Source organism: Octopus sinensis, linkage group LG30 (genome assembly GCF_006345805.1).
Source record: "Octopus sinensis linkage group LG30, ASM634580v1, whole genome shotgun sequence".
NCBI classification, from domain to species: Eukaryota; Metazoa; Mollusca; class Cephalopoda; order Octopoda; family Octopodidae; genus Octopus; species Octopus sinensis.
In genome coordinates, this window is record NC_043026.1 from 4,043,053 (window position 1) to 4,066,088 (window position 23,036).

General features: G+C 38.8%; 1 protein-coding gene across 1 annotated transcript in view; it reads left to right on the top strand.

Annotated features, from left to right (window-relative positions):
• Positions 1-3,464: 3,464 nt before the first annotated feature.
• The window catches only part of LOC115226570 (GA-binding protein subunit beta-1-like), a 33,695-nt gene continuing 14,123 nt past the window's right edge, over positions 3,465-23,036 (top strand). Inside the window, exons 1-8 of the mRNA XM_029797576.2 lie at positions 3,465-3,517; positions 10,698-10,872; positions 13,235-13,432; positions 15,362-15,460; positions 16,447-16,521; positions 17,709-17,949; positions 20,882-20,962; positions 22,842-22,961. Coding sequence (XP_029653436.1) covers positions 10,765-10,872; positions 13,235-13,432; positions 15,362-15,460; positions 16,447-16,521; positions 17,709-17,949; positions 20,882-20,962; positions 22,842-22,961 — 922 coding nt within the window. The 5' untranslated portion in view covers positions 3,465-3,517; positions 10,698-10,764. The remainder of the gene's footprint in view (positions 3,518-10,697; positions 10,873-13,234; positions 13,433-15,361; positions 15,461-16,446; positions 16,522-17,708; positions 17,950-20,881; positions 20,963-22,841; positions 22,962-23,036) is intronic.

Here is a 23,036-nt window from a genome sequence, read left to right on the forward strand (position 1 = left end):
ATTAAAAACTAAATTTCATTGAAAATTATATGATTTTTAAAAGATATAAATCATATGTATTTTTAAAAAGATATAAATCTAAATATTTGGATAGTTTAAACGTTTTAAGCGGTACAACATTAAGATAAGATTATGTCAGATACTTTAGGGGTTTTCGGGAACATGGTAAATTTTTTTTGAAGTTTGCTGAAAGTTTCCTGTCATGATTTACTATAACTTGCCCTGGCCAGCTATTCAATGTTTGTATTGGAATGTCAAGCCTAGTCTTGCCCTGTAGTTTATTTTGATCTCAAATAGCAGACAAGATATATATTCTTCAAGACTTTGTTTTTTATTCTGGTTTCTCTTAAGAACTTTGTTTCGTGTGACTACTAAATGCTAACAGCATAGTAACTTGGTCTGAGATAATTATTTCCTCCCTTACCACAACAAAAACAATTATTGAATAATATACAGAATTAAATAAATAAAAGTGGAATATTTGGTTATTTTTCAGCCTTTAATGAACACATTTTGGCGATCTTTCGTCTCTAATAGACCTTTCCGTCGGTTTCCGTAAAAAATTTTTTTTTTTTTACATATGGGCTTGCGGGAACTTTTGAAGTAATGAGAGCGAAAGAGACTAAGAGAAAGCGATTGTATGACGAGGGAAATTCTTTTGAAGTTACCGTCCAGGGGAAGCATTGATGTACATGTGTGTGTGTGTGTGTGTTTGATGGGGTGTGGGAGACAGACAGTATGTTGTGTAAGTGAAGTGCTTCTGTTAGTGTGTGAAGAGACAGAGAGAGTAATGTGTGAAAGAGAGAGATAACTGAAATTTTTTACTCGGTGTATGTGTATATGTATGTATGCATGTATGTGTATATGTATGTGTGTGTGTATCTATGTATGGAAATCGATTTACGGAAATCGACGGAAAGGTCTACTAGAGACGAAAGATCGCCCACATTTTAGTCCTTATATTTTTTTTAATTAAAAGTCCTCTTAAAGTTGTAATCAATCATAATTTCTTATAAACCACAATATTTATTCAAATGAAAACAATAAATAAATTACACAAATTCTTTTCATCACTAATATCAAAGATACGATTCCTGATGAATGAATGGTTTTTGTGCAGAATACAATTTTGATGGAAGACAAATTTTTCTAAAATAGGTATTTTAATGCCCACTGAATTATTTCAGATGAGGTGTTAGTTGATATTTACTATAAGCAAATGGCCTGAAGTTTCGGGAGAGGAGACTACTCGATTACACCGACCTCAGTACTCCACTGGTACTTATTTTATCTGAGTTCAAATTCCGCTGAGGTCGACTTTGCCTTTCATCCTTTCGGGGTCGATTAAATAAGTACCAGTTACGCACTGGGGCCATGTTATCGACTTAATACCTGTCTGTCCTTGTTTGTTCCCTCTGTGTTTAGCCCCTTGTGGGTAATAAAGAAATAGGTATTTCATCTGCCGCTATGTTCTGGGTTCAAATTCCGCTGAGGTCGACTTTGCCTTTCATCCTTTCGGGGTCGATTAAATAAGTACCAGTTACGCATTGAGATAGATATAATCGACTTAATCCGTTTGTCTGTCCTCTCTGTGTCTAGCCCCTTGTGGGTAGTAAAGAAATAGGTACTTATTTTATCGAATCCGAAAAGATTAAAGGTAAAGTCAGTCGATTATATCGATCTCAGTGCGTAACTGGTACTTATTTAATCGCCCCCGAAAGGATGAAAGGCAAAGTCGACCTCGGCGGAATTTGAACTCAAAACGTAGCGACGGGCGAAATACCTATTTCTTTACTACCCACAAGGGGCTATAAACACAGAGGGGACAAACAAGGACAGACAAACGGATTAAGTCGATTATATCGACCCCAGTGCGTAACTGGTACTTATTTAATCGCCCCCGAAAAGATGAAAGGCAAAGTCGACACCGGCAGAATTTGAACTCAAAACGTAGCGACGGGCGAAATACCTATTTCTTTACTAACCACAAGGGGCTAAACACAGAGGGGACAAACGGATTAAGTCGATTTTATCGACCCCAGTGCGTAACTGGTACTTATTAAATCGACCCCCGAAAAGATGAAAGGCAAAGTCGACCTCGGCGGAATTTGAACTCAGAACTTAACGGCAGACGAAATACCGATAAATATTTTGCCCGGCGTGCTAACGATTCTGCCAGCTCTACACGAATTCCACGTCTTATAAAGATTGAAAACGATGCTTTAATTCGTTGTTTTAGGTGTAGGAATCCCTAATGAAAAATCAAAAACAAGATTTAATGAATCAAAAAGTTTATTTGAATTAAATAACAAAAAAAGAAAGAGAAGATAGAGAAAAGTACGCAGTGAGGAGGAAGAAGAATAAGGCGGAGTGATACATTGAAATGTAAATCGGTCTTACGGTTGGCAAGACCAGACTTTGCACAAACAAGGTGCATAAAAAAAGACCACCTCCCCCCACCACAAATAAATCATTATTTTGGCGGCAAATCTAACCTGCAGATCATGGAAATGTAACATTAGATAAGAATAACACATTCGAAATGAAAAAATTACGTCCGAAAATTCGATTTGATTTACTTATAATAGTGGCAGTATGTGTTCGTAACCAAATGACTTATTCATCATATGTTCAATAGAGCCATTACAAAACCCTCCCCCATCTTTCCTTTACAGAAACAAGGGTAAGAGGTACGGTGTAGTGATACACAAAGATTGACCTCAAATGTAAATCGGTCGGTAAAGGGATAGGTTGTTAGGCGTGTGTGTGTGTATGTATGTACGTACGTACGTGTGTGTCGATGTATGGATTGAATGAGGGAGGGAGAGGTGATTTGTTCTCGAGATATACCGAGTAAATTTTTCCCTTGTTATTTGTTGTGATGGAAAGATAAAACTCTTAATACACATTAAGCTAAATAGCTTTCCAAAATACCTCTTGTGGTAAATACAGATAAGAGATACATAAGGGATTATAGCTCGTAGCGGAGTGATACATATTTAGAAACACACATATAGAATCACACACACACACATATATATGTATAAATGTATATGCATATATACACATTGAATTGGCTGACCTAAAAAAAAGCAACTAAAAAAATTAAATCATTAACAAAATCAAATAAACAAAAATGCGAATCGGTCGGTCGTTGGTTCGTTATTGGCAGAGGTGACAATTTTTTTGCTCTGATCCCCGAAACGGTCGCCTTTGAACGAAAAAAGGGGAAAATCGTCACGAATATAAATTAATAACAAAGGGGGTATTTTCCGGAACATGGTAAAAAGAAGCTTCGGAGCCAAAAGCCGATCAGAGAGAGAGAAGGAATTCGTTGGGGGGTGGTGGTTGTTATGCATGTATGTTATATGTATGACGATCACCGTTGATTAATTGGTTAATTAATTAATTAATTAGTAGTAAATTAAATAGTAGCGAATTTTTTTTTTAATTATTTTTTTTTTTACGGTTATTGTTGAGAGAAGAGAGAAAGAAGAAAGAATACAAAAGGATCTTGGTAAGTTAATTATTTTCATCGTCGCCATTGATACTATATATATATATGTATATATATATGTGTGTGTGTATACATATATATGTGTGTGTATATATGTATATATACACCATGTATGTGTGTATAATATGTATATGAACATACCTATATCATACAAGCGTGGTATATTATATATATATATAATATATATATGCATGTGCGTGTAAGTGTATGAGCATGTATCGATATATGAATATGTATATGATGTAGGTGTATATACGTTATATACAGAATCCTGGATGTATATACGAGGTATATATACATGCCAATACAATCCACCTCTACACTGCATTGCTTGTGTGTATAAAGATTTGTGTTATATACATAGTTGTGAATGTATATACAAAACATATCCATAGACTATCTACATTGTATATATGGCGATGCTTATATATATATACATATATATATATATGTATATATATGGCGATGCTTATATATATGTGTGTGTATATATTATAATTGTGTATTTTTGAGCGAGTGTCGGTTTCGTTGGCGGTCTTCTAACCTCGTGCGTGAAGAACAAAATGAACGTTGGTTTTGTTGTTTTGGTGCTTGGAGGGAAGCGGAAGTCGGAAAGATAATGTCCTTTTCCGTTTTACAGAAGAAAAATAACATCATATACGTATACACACACACACACACACACACACATATATATATATATATATATATATATATATATACACACACATGCATATAAATTATATATATATATATATATGTGTGTGTGTATTTATGGTTTGCATTCCACCATATGTAACTTCCGTTATATATATATCTTTCTCTCTGTGTGTATATAGATATAATATACATAAGTATATATATATATATACAAAATGAGAAAATGAAGAAATATATCTAAATCATTCATCAACTATCAGATAATACCGAATCATATACTTTATTAAAACACTACACAAGAGCATTAAGATTAGACATTAATACAGTACAATAATTACAATCAATATGAGGTACAACTAAATAAATATAACAAGATATAAAAATACATATACATTATAACTGACTTATACATATGCGGTGTTCATAGATTATTACCTTTAGTTTACGGATTTTATTGTATCAAATTGTAAAGGTAATTTATGGACACACACTCACATATATGCAATTGTGTGTGTAGAATTAATGGAGTCAGTGCCCGTTTATTGGGTGTAACCCAAGTTCTGATTGTGTTCTTTATTATATATATATATATAATGTGTGTGCATAAACCATCTGTAGACATGAGACGTATAAATTCACGTTATATATATATATTTATCACATGTAAATTTGTATATAATCGCACATGTCACTTGTTGGAAATGGTCACGTCTACATTATATGTTCGCTAGTAGTACCACATTATATATAATATATATATACATACACGTATGTGTATATAAATGTCACAATGCAGTTGATTGTGCACACCCTTACATTTCTGTCTCTTTGAATATTTATATATATTCACTTTTGTGTATATATTGAATAGACGCAATGCCTATGAATAAATGTAATATGTATGATTATATTCACATATATGCTTGGTAATGTGTATAAATATATTTACCTATATAGTATTTGTATATGTGTGTATATATATGTATAGTATATTTTGTGTATAATATATATATACACTTATACATGTTTTGTGATAAGTGTATACGACATAAGTGAAAAACGACACGCTGGAATTTCCTAATGCTTACCAATATTCTTAATTATACAGCTTTATTGTTTATGAAGTATAACTATAATTCTATAATCAACACTAATTAAGTATGCCTAATTTGTCTTAATGACCACAAACCCCTTTCATTGGATCATAAAGAATTATTTCGTCAACACGTGTGGGTGAGATCCCGAAACTTCCGCCAAAATTCTGGAAGCTTGGAGTTTTATACTTTATAAAATATGTGAAGGCGTAATGGCCTAGTGGTTAGGGCAGCCGAATCGCGGATGTAGGATCGCGGGTTCGGTTGTCAGATTGGGCGTTGTGAGTGTTTATTGAGCAAAAACATCTAAAGTTCCACGAGGCTCCGGTGCGTGTGGAATGACCCAGTTGTACTCTTTCACCACAACTTTCTCTCGCTCTTGTATCTGTTATACCTGTATTTCAAAGGGGCCAGACTTGTCACGCTGAATCTCCCCCCCGAGAACTACAATACGGGTACACGTGTCTGTGGAGTGCTCAGCCACTTGCACGTTAATTTCACGAGCAGGCTGTTCCGTTGATCGGATCAACTGGAACCCTCGTCGTCGTAACCGACGGAGGGCCAAGATAAAATATACCCTATAACGGTAATTAACTCAGATTAATTATACCTGTGGACCATGAACTTCCATCTGTACATATTAGATAGATTGGATGGACAGGCAAATAGATGGATGGTCAGATAGATAGATAGACAGATGGGCAGGCAGATAGATAGTTAGATTGGATGAATGGATAGATAGAGATAGATAGATTGGGTGGATGGATGGATAGATAGATAGACAGGCAGATAGCTAGTTAGATTGGATGGATGGATAGATAGAGATAGATAGATTGGATGGATGAATGGATAGATAGATTGGGTGGATGGATGGATAGATAGATAGACAGGCAGATAGCTAGTTAGATTGGATGGATGGATAGATAGAGATAGATAGTTAGATTGGATGGATGGATAGACAGGCAGATAGATAGTTAGATTGGATGGATGGATAGATAGACAGGCAGATAGATAGATGGACAAGCAGATAGAGGGATGGATGGACAGGCAGATAAATAGATGGACAAGCAGATAGATAGAGGGATGGATGGACAAGCAGATGGATAGTTAGATAGTCTTTTTTTTGTTAATATTTTATCAAGATAATCATAATCCATGCCCTCGAAAATGTAATTTTGGAATTCCTACATTTAAAAAGTAAAAAGATATGGATTTTAAAGGGAATTATAGGCGCAGGAGTGGCTGTGTGGTAAGTAGCTTGCTAACCAACCACATGGTTCCGGGTTCAGTCCCACTGCGTGGCATCTTGGGCAAGTGTCTTCTACTATAGCCCCGGGCCGACCAATGCTTTGTGAGTGGATTTGGTAGACGGAAACTGAAAGAAGTCTGTCATATATATGTATGTATATATATATATATATGCATATGTGTGTTTGTGGGTCTGTGTTTGTCCCCCTAGCATTGCTTGACAACCGATGCTGGTGTGTTTACGTCCCCGTCACTTAGCGGTTCGGCAAAAGAGACCGATAGAATAAGTACTGTGCTTACAAAGAATAAGTCCCAGGGTCGATTTGCTCGACTAAAAGGTGGTGCTCCAGCATGGCCGCAGTCAAATGACTGAAACAAGTAAAAGAGTAAATAACAGAAGTAGGGGAGACTCCTTTCAGTTATGGTAATACACACACACACACATACACATACATATAGATGTGCCTAGGAGGGGTTACTGATTACAAAACTATGTCTCGTAATGCACAGTGTATCTAGGACAATGTCGTTCTTGTGTGCTCTCTGCTATGTTCCACGATATTTGATTGCTTGAACAGCAATGCATCTTGTTGAGTGTAATATGAGACAGACGGTGAGTCTGTACTCTAAGGAACTCCCTCTTTAGTTCATGTGGATATGTATGTGTATGTGTGTGTATATATTATTCATTTGACTGTGGCCATGCTGGAGCACCACCTTAACCCTTTTGGTTACCATATTTCTGTTGAGATGCTCTGTGTTTCTTTCAATTAATTATAAATATAACAAAGAATTTAGTAAAATAACTTCATTACCATTAAGCTAGTGTTAGGAATATAAATTATAACAAAATATAACAAAGAATTTAGTAAAATAACTTCATTACCATTAAGCTAGTGTTAGGAATATAAATTATAACAAAATATAACAAAGAATTTAGTAAAATAACTTCATTACCATTAAGCTAGTGTTAGGAATATAAATTATAACAAAATATAACAAAGAATTTAGTAAAATAACTTCATTACCATTAAGCTAGTGTTAGGATCCTAAATTATAACAAAATATAACAAAGAATTTAGTAAAATAACTTAGTTATCATAGGCAGATGGACATTAGAAGCAGTTGAAAGGGTGAGGATTTAAGGAAATTTAGGCTATTATTTCTAGCATATAGAGTGACCACATTGAGGTCTCCTTCTCTCATGTTTTCTGCTGATTATTTTTCTTCTTAACCCTTTTGTTACCATATTTCTGTTGAGATGCTCTGAGTTTCTTTTAATTAATTTTAAGTATAACAAAGAATTTAGTAAAATAACTTAGTTATCATTCAGCTGGTGTTAGGAATATAAATTGCGACTAAGGTTTGGTGGAAGATTTTCATTCAAAACTTATGAAAACAAGACATTTGTACTACAGAGCCAGAGGTGGTTTCAACCAGGTTGGTAACAAAAGGGTTAAGAATTGTTTCTCTATTATATATTTTAACCCTTTTGTTACCATATTTCTATTGAGATGCTCTGTGCTTCTTTGAATTAATTTTAAATATAACAAAGAATTTAGTAAAATAACTTAGTTATCATTCAGCTAGTGTTAGGAACATAAATTGTGACTAAGATTTGGTGGAAGATTTTAATTCAGAAATTATGAAAACAAGACATTTGTACTACAGAGCCAGAGGCGGTTTCAGGCAGGTTGGTATCAAAAGGGTTAAAAGGTTTTCATTTTTTTGGCCGAAGAAATCAACCTCAAGACTTATACATTTTTTGGTATAACTACAGAAGTATCCCCACCCCACAGACTTTGTTGCTGCATAAATTCCAGAAAAATAGATACTTTCTAACAAAACTTTCAACAAATAATCACTTAAATTCTGTAGACTGGGTGTTTGTAAAGATGTGTTGGAAAAAATTTTTCCAGGGAGTTGGGGAGAAGAATTTCGGAAGATTGACACGACCTGATATTTTCAGAAAAATGGGTATTTTTTAATGAAATTTCTTAAAGATAACTTTCAAACGGTGGTAGGACAGTAGTCGCCCATGCATACCAACCTTCCCTCTCCACATCACTGATGTTATCCAAGGGAAAGGCAAAGGGGGTCGATACAGCTTGGCACCAGTGACATCCCAACTCATTTCTACAACTGAGTTAACTGGAGCAACGTGAAATAAAGTGTCTTGCTCAAGAACACAACACGCAGCCTGGTCCAGGAATTGAACTCCCAACCTCACGATCGTAAGCTTGATGCTCTAACCACTGAGCCATGCACCTTCATATATATATATACACACATATTATACATTAGGGTGTGGTTTGAGGAAGATTTGGCTGCTATTTCTACCAGGTATAGCTACCATGTAGAGGTCTTCATCATTAGCATATACTTAATTCAGTTGTAGAGGTCTCTGTCAGGGGCTCATTCATACAGAAGACAGTGGAGTGTGATTTGACTGAGATTTGGCTGCTATTTCTACCAGGCCTGTCTACTATGCTGAGATCTCATTGGTTTGTAAACACATATATGCCTATATAACACTGTAGGGTGATTTGAGGGAAATTCGGCTGCTATTTCTAGTAGGTTGTATGTCCATATTGAAGCTCTCTTGTTACCTAAGTGGTGATGATTAATGTTGTTTAGCCCCAGGTGATCCAGCAAACAGGCATATGATCAAAAAACTTTCCATTTATGACCATCCAGTCTTTTATTCATGCATAATGTAACTTGGGTCTACGTTATCTAATGCATCATTTATCATGACCGTTTAGCCCCAGGTTGGCCCTGATCCTTTATAGGCATGATCAAATGCATTCCAGCCATGACCAGATTTTTTATTTTTTATATTTAAGATTAATTTTCCAATATGTCTGACCTCTGTCTGAAAAGTGGAAAGTGATTTGAGGGAATTTTGGCTACTGTTTTGTGTACGTCAATGAATAACCTCACAGCAGTTTCTATAGTCATAGAATTTGCTTTGTTTAACCAAGTGTTTCTCGACCACTTTTTGCCTATCAACTCCTTTGATTCCTAATTTCATGTGGCACCAGCACAGGTTTCCGTGCTTTTTCACATGGTACCGAAAATGCAAAATAAACAATTCAACAATGATTGGACTTCAAGTTGTGTCAAATTAACCTTTTAGAATTTAAACCAGCCATATCCAGCCACAATATTCTACAATATTTCATGTTCAAATTGGATGGATCTGGCCTCTTTCACCTATCATACAATGTCATTCTAAAAATAAACAATCACATCATCATCATCATTGTTTAACGTCCGCTTTCCATGCTAGCATGGGTTGGACGATTTGACTGAGGGCTGGCGAACCAGATGGCTGCACCAGGCTCCAATCTTGATCTGGCAGAGTTTTTACAGCTGGATGCCCTTCTTAACACCAACCACTCGGAGAGTTTAGTGGGTGCTTTTACGTGGCACCGACACGAGGGCCAGTGAGGCAGTACTGACATAAGGTAGCGAGCTGGCAGAAACGTTAGCACGCCGGGCGAAATGCATAGCTGTATTTCGTCTGCATTTGCGTTCTGAGTTCAAATTCCGCCGAGGTCGACTTTGCCTTTCATCTTTTCAGGGTCGATAAATTAAGTACCAGTTACGCACTGGGGTTGATATAATCGACTTAATTCGTTTGTTTGTCCTCTCTGTGTTTAGCCCTTGTGGGTAGTAAACAAATAGGTATTTCATCTGCCGTTACGTTCTGAGTTCAAATTCCACCGAGGTCGACTTTGCCTTTCATCCTTTCGGGGTCGATAAATTAAGTACCAGTTACGCACTGGGGTTGATATAATCGACTTAATTCGTTTGTCTGTCCTTGTTTGTCCTCTCTGTGTTTAGCCCCTTGTGGGTAGTAAAGAAATATATATTTGGTAGTATCGTTGTTGTTACGACAGCTGTGGGTGGTAAAAATCGGTAGATAGATAACACAGACTCGAGTTCAAATCTCTGTTTTTAGCCCCTTGTGGGTAGTAAAGAAATAGGTACTGACATGAACTGATTTTGGGATCGATCTGGTACCGGACAAGGATTCTGGATTATTTTCTTCCAGTTTTTTTACTTATTTTTTGAGAGTGGTCGGGTCCATTTTTAGCATTCTCATTTGTGAGAGCAGTCAAGTTTATTTCAGATATTATTATTATTATTATTATTGCTTTTCTTTCACTCAGGTATTCATCATCTTCTGAATTGGCAACTGGCTTTTCCTAGTCATATTTGTCAGGCCAGGGCCACGTAATGTCGTTGGTTGAACTGGGTAAGCAGTTGCTTGACGCTGCCAAGAGAGGTGACACAGACGAAGTCAGGACCCTGATGTCAAATGGAGCCCCTTTCACCACAGACTGGGTGAGTTTAACAGTTCTTTCTAGTCTTCTATTATTCGTCTTGGTACATATAACATACCAGCAACACAACATTGGAGTGGTGAAGGCTGGATTCACCTACACTATCTACAACAGGGGTTCTCAATTGGGGTCCATATGGCCCTATAGGGGCCTGTACAAATTTTTTTTTTAAGAACTATGCTCAGTAAATTGGCTCTGCTTCTAAAATGCACAAATGCTCAAAATATTTTAGGCGTGGCTCTGTGGTAAGAAGCTTGCTTCCCAACCACATGGTTCTGGGTTCAATCACACTGGATAGCTCCTTGGGCAAGTGTCTTCTATGTATATATATATATATATATATATATAATATATATATATATATGTGTGTGTGTGGAGGCGCAATGGCCTAGTGGTTAGGGCAGCGGTCGCAGGATCGCGGTTTCGATTCCCAGACCGGGCGTTGTGAGTGTTTATGGAGCGAAAACACCTAAAAAGCTCCACGAGGCTCCGGCAGGGTGTGGTGATCCCTGCTGTACTCTTTCTCCCACTCTTTCTTCTGTTGGCCTGCTCGCTTAGCCAGCGGAGTGGCGTCATTCGAAGGCTAAAAAACAATGCTAACGCATTGTGACCAGCGATGTGTAACAACATCTGATGGTCTGGTCGGTCACATGATATATATATTATATATATATATATATATATATATATATATATATATATATATCGTCATCACTGTTTAATATCTGTTTTCCATGCTGGCATGGGTTGGATGGTTTGACAGGAGCTGGCCAGCCAGGGAGTTGTCCAAACCCCAAATTGCCTGTTGTTGCATAGTTTCTACTGCTTGATGCCCTTCCTAATACCACCCACTTTACAGATTGACCTAGGTGTTTTTTTACATGCCACTAGCCCACACACATCATCATCATCATCATCATCATCATCGTTTAACGTCCGTTCTCCATGCTAGCATGGGTTGGACGGTTCGACTGGGGATCTGGGAAGCCAGAAGGCTGCACCAGGCTCCAGTCTTATCTGGCAGTGTTTCTACAGCTGGATGCCCTTCCTAACGCCAACCACTCTGTGAGTGTAGTGGGTGCTTTTTACGTGCCACCTGCACTGGTGCCAGGCGAGGCTGGCATCGGCCATGGTTGGATTGGTGCATTTTACGTGCCACCTGCACGGAAGCCAGTCGAGGCGGCACTGGCTTCGGCCACGATTCGGATGGTGCTTTTTACGTGCCACCGACACGGAAGCCAGTCGAGGCGGCGCTGGCATCGGCCACGATTCGGATAGTGCTTTTTACGTATCTCCAGTCCAGGGGTGCTGATATATCGCGTGTGTACTGTTGGCGATTTTTTTCCTGTCTTCCCTTCTCTGGATCTTTCCTTCTCCTATGTTTCCGACGAAGAGCTCCGCTCGAAACGTTAAACCCTCCTTCTTCCCTTCTTCCTGAGCGTCCAATAATATTATATTTGTTCCACGTCCTCGCGTTGTTGTGTTTTTTGTGCTTTCATGTTTGGATTAACTTTATATATATATAATGGACTTTATTCAGTTCAAAGGTGCCACGCAGTGGGACTGAACCCAGAACCATGTGTTCGCAAGCAAACTTTGGTTCTCAGATTTCATAAGCTATACAACTATAATGTTTACATGCTGTTCATTATAACCGTGTGTGATGCACTTCAACAGTCATTATTCCAAAACAGAATTATTTCATACTAGCACTATGACCCAGCGTTGCCAGGTCATAGTGCTAGTGCATGCATATACAGCTGCGTGCGTGCGCACATACACGCAAGATTCTGTCTAAATCTCCGACTAATCACATACAGCTAGCTGGCATTCAATTGGCGTATCAAGTTTCGGGCATTTTGATTGGGTTTTGGATAGAAAATTCACAAAAAAATCACTTCTACTGATTTTTTAACCCTTTAGCATTTAAACCAGCCATATCCGGCCAAAAGTATTTTGCCTGTTTTATGTTCAAACTGGCCAGATCTGGTCTCTCACACCATCCCTACAATATCGTTTTAAAAATTAACAGCTACCTCATCAAAATCTCATAGCTACAAGATAATGCACGATTAGTTCAAAACAATGTGGATGAAGAAGCATTAATTTTGGCAGAATAATGCAAACACTAAAGGGTTAATGGCTTTGCGGGGTGACTGGGGACGGTTTTGAATGACCATAGAAAGTGCAAGCCCTCTAACTGAAAAATTGTGGATTTGTATATAGGACACACACACCGACATTTTGCCGTTTATATATAGAGAGATTCTCTCAAAAGTTTGTAAAATTTTTCTAAGTCAAAAAAAAATTTTTTCTTGGATTTTTTTTTTTTTTGTTTTAATCCTCCAATTGTCTTTTTGCAGCTTGGAATGTCACCATTACATTTTGCTGCCAGAAACGGTCACTTTCAAACAGCTGATGTCCTGTTGAGGGCAGGAATTAGTAGGGATGCTCGAACGAAAGTTGACAGAACGCCACTACATGTCGCATCCCAAGAGGGCCACGTAACCATTGTGAATCTATTACTGGCCAATTCTGCAGACATCGAGGCGAAGGATATGGTAAGTACTACTGCTGTTTTTTTTATTCACCAGATTCAAAATGACAAAACTATTTTAGTAAATTCTTTCTCATTCTTAAAAATTAATTGAATCCAAGATTTTATATTTTAATGAAAGTATGGTAACGAAAGTATTAGATTGGGGTTTCAATTTTTAAAAAACTCGTTTTGTAGATACTTTTTCCGAAATTCCTATTTTGTTTTTAACTAGCAGTATCGCCCGGCGTTGCTCGGGTTTGTAAGGGAAATAACTATAAAGCATTTTTAGAGAGTTATAGCCAAAAAATAGCAAAAAAATGGGGGAAAAATTATGGTAAATTTTTTTTGAGAGTTAAAAAAGGTCGAGTTGCGTCCCCTAGACAGTCTGTGGTTTGTGTTTCTGATTCTCGACCCCATGTCGAATTTATCGATTTTTTTCAGAACTGGGGGAACTTTTCAGAATTTTCTCTGTGTTAGTTTTGAATTATGACATTGGGCTATGTGTGTGTTAAGTTTCATCAGAATCGGTTGAAAGCCGTGGTCAGGGTGAGGGTACAACCTGACAGACACACAGACAAACTGCCGTTTATATAGAGAGAGATTTAGTAGGTTGAACTATATAAAATGTCAGAGAAGGAAACCTAGCTGTTTCTTGCAATAAATCTCAATACATATATCTAAAGCAGGTGTTCTCAGCCCTTTGTTTTATCTATGGACCCCTTTCATTACTATTTAATTCTGGTGGACCCCATAACCATTCAATGTTTAAAACCTAGTTTTATAGAAACATCTTTCAAAATACCCTGTTTTGATTTTCACCGTACCAGTAGCACATAAAAAGCACCCTCCGAACGTGGCTGATGCCAACGCCGCCTTGACTGGCTTCCGTGCCCGTGGCACATAAAAAGCATCAACCAATCGTGGCCGTTGCCAGCCTCCTCTGGCCCCTGTGCTGGCGGCACGTAAAATGCACCCACTACACTCATGGAGTGGTTGGTGTTAGGAAGGGCATCCAGCTGTAGAAACACTGCCAGATAAGACTGGGGCCTGATGCAGCCTTCTGGTTTCCCAAACCCCGGTCGAACCATCCAACCCATGCTAGCATGGAAAATGGACGTTAAACGATGATGAAGATGTTAGGAAGGGCATCCAGCTGTAGAAACACTGCCAGATAAGACTGGGGCCTGATGCAGCCTTCTGGTTTCCCAAACCCCGGTCAAACCGTCCAACCCATGCTAGCATGGAAAATGGACGTTAAACGATGATGAAGATGTTAGGAAGGGCATCCAGCTGTAGAAACACTGCCAGATCAGACTGGGTCCTGATGCAGCCTTCTGGTTTCCCAAACCCCGGACAAACCGTCCAACCCATGCTAGCATGGAAAATGGACGTTAAACGATGATGAAGGCGTTAGGAAGGGCATCCAGCTGTAGAAATACTGCCAGATAAGACTGGGGCCTGATGCAGCCTTCTGGTTTCCCAAACCCCGGTCGAACCATCCAACCCATGCTAGCATGGAAAATGGACGTTAAACGATGATGGTGTTAGGAAGGGCATCCAGCTGTAGAAACACTGCCAGATCAGACTGGGGCCTGATGCAGCCTTCTGGTTTCCCAAACCCCGGTCGAACCATCCAACCCGTGCTAGCATGGAAAACGGACGTTAAACGATGACGATGACATTAACTTGTGTAGGTCGATCTTTGTAAAATGTTAGGAGAAAGAAACCTAACTGTTTCTTGCAATACATACATCTAAAGCAAAATTTTTTCGGGGGCCCTTAAAATACTATTATGGACCTCCAAAATATCTTATATGAACCCTGGTTGAAAATCGCTGGTTAAATGGTGAAATGTCAATATAATACTGCAATAACATGTTTGTAATGGTTTCATTTGGTTCTCTTCTCTCTTTTTTCCTTTTTGCGTTTCTGCTGTTACCCCACTGTCCAGTTAAAAATGACCCCACTTCATTGGGCCACGGAGAAGGGTCACTCGACCATTGTTGAACTATTAATAAAGAACGGTGCTGACGTCAATGTAGATGACAAGGTAAGAATTTCAGGGATCAGTTTTTCTTTTCTAATACTCTTTTACTTGTTTCAGTCATCTGACTGTGGCAAATCAACCCCGGGACTTATTCTTTGTAAGCCCAGTACTTATTCTATTGGTCTCTTTTGCCGAACCGCTAGGTGACGGGGACGTAAACACACCAGCATCGGTTGTCAAGCAATGCTAGGGGGACAAACACACACATACACATACATACATATATATATATATATATATATATATATATATATACATATATACGACAGGCTTCTTTCAGTCTCCGTCTACCAAATCCACTCACAAGGCATTGGTCGGCCCGGGGCTATAGTAGAAGACACTTGCCCAAGATGCCACGCAGTGGGACTGAACCTGGAACCATGTGGTTGGTTAGCAAGCTACTTACCACACAGCCACTCCTGCGCCTATCTTTTTTTTTTTTTTTCCATTTCTTACTCTGACCTACTTAGGTTAGGGTGTTTCACTCACAAACGTAAGGTCATGGTTTCAATTCCAAGACCAAGTAGTGTGTTGTGCACTTGAGCAAAAAACACTTCATTTCACTTTGTTCCAAGTTCACTGAGCTGAAAAGGGGTCCCAGCAGATATTTGGGAAGTTAATCCTTCGATGGACCTGCATGTATGTGTGGGTGCATATATATAAAGTGAGCCTGGCAGAATTGTTAGCACACTGGCCAAAATGCTTGGCAGCATTTCATCTCTCTTGATGTTCTGAGTTCAAATTCCGCCGAGGTCATCTTTGCCTTTCATCATTTTGGGGTCGATAAAATAAGTACCAGTTGAGTACTGGGGTCAATGTAATCAACTTAACTCCCCCCCCCCCGATTTGCTAGCACTTAATGATCTCATTTACCTGGAAGTAATGGGGTTAAAATTCCCTTCCTAGGATTTGCCCTCTCGCTAAACTAAACCTATGTCTTTTTCCCCATCTAATTTTCTGTCTTTTTTTTTTTTTTTTTTTTTTTTTAGTTTGAACGTACCACATTAGACATTGCACATGGCAATGCACGTCAGGATATTCTACAGTTGTTACACATGGGGCAGGTAAGATTCAGCAATCCGCAGACATTTTCTTTGTTATTGTGCTTGGTTATGTTTGAATGTACAAAGGTGCGTTCCTGAAGTTTCCAAACTTTTCCAGAAGACTCATTTATCAATTTGTAGAAATCATAGTAAAAAGTTACAAGGGTGCTTGAACCGGAATTCCGCAAAATTATTGCATTCATTGCAATACAGTTCTATATTTAAGAGATGAGGAATTATGTACATTATTTACATTTACAGTTGCTGAAGCATGGAACAAACTGCCGGCATCAGTTGTTAGTTGTGTCGGAGCACTGCATCCTTCAAGGCTTCCATGCTTCCTGAGATTCGCCAACACTACACCTGATCTTTCTCCCCTCCATGCACACACGGGCATGTGTCTGACTTGTGCATTGTTCGCTTTCCGGACATTTCTACATTGCTGCATGTACTTTGTGTGCACTTTCTGACGGGTTGTGGTGCACCTGAGCACTGTGTGCAATAATTTCATTATATTATATTATATTTGTCCTCATCTTGTTTGTTATTAACACAACGTTTCGGCTGATATACCCTCCAGCCTTCATCAGGTGTCTTGGGGAAATTTCGAACCTGGGTTCTCATTCCTAAGGTACTTTTCGATGTTGTTGTTGTTGTTGTTGTTGTTATTATTATTATTATTATTATTATTCACTTCTATATTTAAGAGATGAGGAATTATGTACATTTGACGGATATTTGTCCTCATCTTGTTTGTTGTTAACACGTTTCAGCTGATATACCCTCCAGCCTTCATCAGGTGTCTTGGGGAAATTTCGAACCTGGGTTCTCTTTCCTAAGGTAATTTTCGATGTTGTTGTTGTTGTTATTATTATTATTATTCAGGTCACTATGCCATATGCCCACGAGCATATGGCGTAGTGGTTAAGAGTGCGGGCTACTAACCCCAAGATTCCAAGTTCATTTCCAGGCAGTGACCTGTATAATAATAAATAATAATAATAACAACAACAACATCGAAAAATACCTTAGGAATGAGAACCCAGGTTCGAAATTTCCCCAAGAAACCTGATGATGGCTGGAGGGTATATCAGCTGAAATGTTGTGTTAACAACAAACAAGATGAGGACAAATATCCGTCAAATGTAAATAATTCATTACAATAGTTATTATCACATCATTTCTGTTTGTTTTTCCTCTTCACACAGAACAATCCAGACTTGACTGGATTGACGGAGGGCGAGACTGTCACCATAGAAACAACAGACACGGAGGCACTGGCATCTGCTGGTATCGTCAGTCACGTAATCGAAGAGATCCCTTCATCGGTTGTTGGAACTCCCATAATGGAAGCTCCGTCAACGCCAGTACCTAGTTCCGAAACCAAAGACGCAACTAATCTAGTTCCTGTCACACTAGTGCCAACTGAGACAGCTTCATCGAAGAATGGTATGTTGTTTATCTTTCGCTTCTTGTTTCATTCATGAGACGGCTGCCATGCTGGGGCACCGCCCTCAACGGGTTTAACCCTTTCGTTACTATATTTCTGTTGAGATGCTCTGTGTTTCTTTCAAATTACTTTAAATATAACAGAGAATTTAGAAAATAACTCCATTGCTAGATGTCTGTTGCTGTTGTTGGTGGTGGTGACCACAATTGCACTGGTGATTTAGCCATTTTGATGACAACTCATCTGAGACCATCCCCGCTCCCTTTAATTCTACAAGCCACAAAATCCTCCCGTTCATCAAATCCCAAGGAGCCTAAGCCCTTCCTTGGATCTATGATACAAACTTTGTGTAATAAGGGAATTTTATTTAAACCCTTCCGTAAAAAATTTCAAGTCATTTCAAACACTAGCTTAACCCTTTTGTTACCATATTTCTGTTGAGATACTCTGTGTTTCTTTCAATTAATTTTAAATATAACAAAGAATTTAGTAAAATAACTTAATTATCATTCAGCTGGTGTTAGGAACATAAATCGTGACTAAGGTTTGGTGGAAGATTTTAATTCAAAACTTATGAAAACAAGACATTTGTACTACAGAGACAGAAGTGGTTTCAACCAGGTTGGTACCAAAAAGGGTTGAAAATTGTTTCTCTATTGTGTATTTCAACACTTTTTTTACCATACTTCTGTTGAGATGCTCTGTGTTTCTTTCAATTAATTTTAAATATAACAAAGAATTTAGTAAAATAACTTAGTTATCATTAAACAAGTGTTAGGAACATAAATTGTGACTAAGGTTTGGTGGAAGATTTTAATTCAAAACTTATAAAAACAAGACAATTGTATTTAGAACCAGAGCTGGTTTCAGCCGGATTGGTAATGAAAGGGTTTAAAACACCTCTACATGTGGGCAGATGGACATTAGAAACATTTGGAAGGGTGAGGGTTGAAGGAAATTTAGGCTGTTATTTCTAGCATATAGAGTGACCACATTGAGGTCTCCTTCTCTCATGTCTTCTGCTGATTATTTTTCTTCTTAACCCTTCCATGACTGTATTTCTGTTGAGATGCTCTGTGTTTCTTTCAATTAATTATAAATATAACAAAGAATTTAGTAAAATAACTTAGTTATCATTCAGCTAGTGTTAGGAATATAAATTGTGACTAAGGTTTGGTGGAAGATTTTAATTCAAAACTTATTTAAACAAGACAATTGTATTTAGAACCAGAGCTGGTTTCAGCCGGGTTGGTAACAAAAGGGTTAAATCAAGCAAATCAGCCCCTATACTTTTTTTAATTTCAACTTTGGTATTTATTCTATCAATCTCTTTCACTGGGGATGTTAACAAACCAGCACCGGTTGTTGAGCATTTGAGGGACAAACGCAAAGACATACATCTTCATCCTTAAAAGTTTCACTCTTAGTTACACTGTTCATGGTTCTCAACTTTGACATAGTGTGTGTGTGTAAGGTCAGGTGGGGTGTGAAGTTAAGGTATTTCCAGGGAAGTACTTGACTTGAATACTGGGCTATCAACACTGTCAGGTTTCTAGCCGAAGCCTAAGGGGTGTTAAAGAATTTTCTCTGTTCTTCTTGTCATTGGTATATCATCGTCATCATCATCATCGTTTACCATCCGCTTTCCATGGGTTGGACGGTTTGACTGATGGCTGCATCAGGCTCCAATCTTGATCTGGCAGAGTTTCTAGATCAAGACTGGAGCCTGGTGCAGCCATCTGGTTCGCCAGCCCTCAGTCAAACCGTCCAACTCATGCTAGCATGGAAAGCAGACGTTAAACGACGAAGATGGTGATGATGATGATTATATATATATATATATATATATATGCCGCTTAATAATCTCAATGGGGCAATGAATGCAAGTGGAAACTAGAGGAACATAATTAATAACTACACTCAAAATCAAATATATAGATATATTCTTATATAATAATGAAATTATTGTATCCAGTGCTCAGGTGCACCACAACTTGTCAGAAAGTGCGTATAAACCATATGCAGTAATGTAGAAATGTCTGGAAAGCGAACAATGTATGAGTCAGATACATGCTTGTTTGTGTGTATGGAGGGGAGAAGATCAGGTGCAGTGTTGGCGAATCTCAGGAAGCATGGAAGTTTTGAAGGATGCAGTGCTCCGACAACTAACAACTGATGCCGGCAGTCTGTTCCATGCTTCAGCAACTCTCAGCGTGAAAAAATGTTTACGAACGTCATGGGAGCTGTGCTGTTTTCTTACTTTGTAAACATGTCCACAGGTGTTAGACAGGTGGAGTTTGAAAAGGTGCTCAGAGTTATTGTTGGTAAGATGGTTAATAATTTTATGGGTGTCTGCATATGCAGTAATGTAGAGATTTCTGGGAAGTGAACAGTGTATGAGTCAGATATATGCTTGCGTGTGTACGGAGGGGAGAAAATCAGGTGTAGTGTTGGCGAATCTCAGGAAGCATGGAAGTTTTGAAGGATGCAGTGCTCCGACAACTAACAACTGATACCGGCAGTTTGTTCCATGCTTCAGCAACTCTCAGCGTGAAAAAATGTTTCCTGAAGTCATGGGAGCTGTGCTGTTTTCTGACTTTGTAAACATGTCCACGGGTGTTAGACGGGTGGAGTTCGAAAAGGTGCTCAGAGTTATTGTTGGTAAGACGGTTAATTTTAATAATTTTAAAAATCTGATTGATTTACTAGCCTGCTTTCAGTCTGTGCTAACAGAGTAAAATAATGTGGTTTATTGAGATATTAGCATCTATTTCCAGTACGTTAGTGTGCCTATCCACATCCTTTTGCTATCATTATATCTATATAATTATATATCAGTATACACACACCCACACACACAGATTCATACATATTTGTATATATATATCCCTTTGTCTCTCCTTGTATGTATCCATCACCAATTCCTGATAGAAAACTCAGAACAAAGCAGTACCTCCGTTCTTGCCACTCTTGCAGTACTTGCAGAAGCCACAGCGCCTTTCAATGCTCAAAGTGAGTATTCCTTCTTTTTTATATATACTCTTTTACTTGTTTCAGTCATTTGACTGCGGCCATGCTGGAGCACCGCCTTTAGTCGAGCAAATCGACCCCAGGACTTATTCTTTGTAAGCCCAGTACTTATTCTATCGGTCTCTTTTTGCCGAACCGCTAAGTGACGGGGACGTAAACACATCAGCATCGGTTGTCAAGCAATGCTAGGTGGACAAACACAGACACACACACACACATACATATATATATATACGACAGGCTTCTTTCAGTTTCCATCTACCAAATCCACTCACAAGGCATTGGTCGGCCCGAGGCTATAGCAGAAGACACTTGCCCAAGATGCCACGCAGTGGGACTGAACTGGGAACCATGTGGTTGGTTAGCAAGCTACTTACCACACAGACTTTTTATCTTTTTATGCCATTCAGTAAATAAATACATAACCCGTGGCCTTCTACATGGGGTGTAGCCAGTCCACTTATGCATACCTTTCCTTCTTGGGACACAAAACTCTACTTGTGAAGACCCGTTGAGGCAAGTGAAAATCGAAATCGATCAACATCCATGGAAATTGTAGCTGTGATACCAGTGCTGGTGGCACGTAAGAGAACCATCCAAACGTGGCCGTTGCCAGTGCCGCCACGACTGGCCTCCGTGCCGGTGGCACGTCAAAAGCACCATCCAATTGTGGCTGTTGCCAGCCTAGTCTGGCCTCTGTGCCGGTGGCAGGTAAAAAGCACCATCCGATCGTAGCCGTTTGCCAGCCTCGCCTGGCACGTCAAAAGCACCATCCGATTGTGGCTGTTGCCAGCCTAGTCTAGCCTCTGTGCCGGTGGCACATAAAAAGCACCATCCGATCGTGGCCGTTTGCCAGCCTCGTCTGGCAGCTGTGTCGGTGGCACGTAAAAAGCACCCACTACACTCACGGAGTGGTTGGCGTTAGGAAGGGCATCCAGCTGTAGAAATACTTCCAGATCAGACTGGGCCTGGTGCAGCCTCCTGGCTTCCCAGACCCCAGTTGAACTGTCCAACCCGTACTAGCATGGAAAGCGGACGTTAACCCTTTAGTGTTCAGATTATTCAATCAAACATAATGGCTATTGATTCCCATTGATTTGAATTAATCATGCATTATCTCATATCTTCAAGATCTTGATGGTGTAATTACTTAATGTAGAATAACATTGTAGGGTAGGTGTGAGGGCCTGGATCTGGTCAGTTTGAACATAAAACAGATTAACTATTTTGGCCAGATATGGCCGGTTTAAATACTAAAGGGTTAAACGATGATGATGATGATAACTAAACAAACACAGAAAATTGAAACATACTTGCACACGTAACAGGAAAACTATTTAAAAAGTAATTTTTATCGCCACTTGGCTGTTCCATAGGAGCTGACATTACTACTAAGAGAGTATTGTAGTTCGCTTGAAGCATTGTGTATTGCTTGTAAAGAATAAAATATTTTGGATGGTACAACAGTGCACTATAATACAAACAATGGGCTGTTTCTATCAGTCTCTTTTGCTGAAGCGCTAAGTTACAGGAATGTAAATACACCACTACCAGTTGTCAAAGGGTGACAGCTGGACAAACACAGACACAAAGACACACACATATCAACATATACATATATATAATATACTATAGGCTTCTTTCAGTTTCCACCTACCAAATCAACTCACAGGCTTTGGTCAACCCAGGGCTATAGAAGATACTTGACCAAGGTGCCACGCAGTGGGACTGAACCTGGAACCGTGTGGTTGGGAAGCAAGCTTCTTACCACACAGCCATGCTTATATATATTTCAGCATACCCAGGTATACACCATTGCAAGTGACTGGTCCCTCATTTCATATATCTTTCTCTGTTCCAGACCCTAGTACAGCAGAAGCTATGAGTTGGCTGGAGAGTCAAGGTATAACTATGATTTCTACAAATGATGCTGGTATCCTTACGTCAGCTGTTGAAAGTGGCCAGCCCATAGCCCTCACAGGTAAATTTTGATTTCTTTCTCTCTCTTGTTTGATTTGTTTATGTTTTATTGTCTGTCAGCCAAACACATCATACA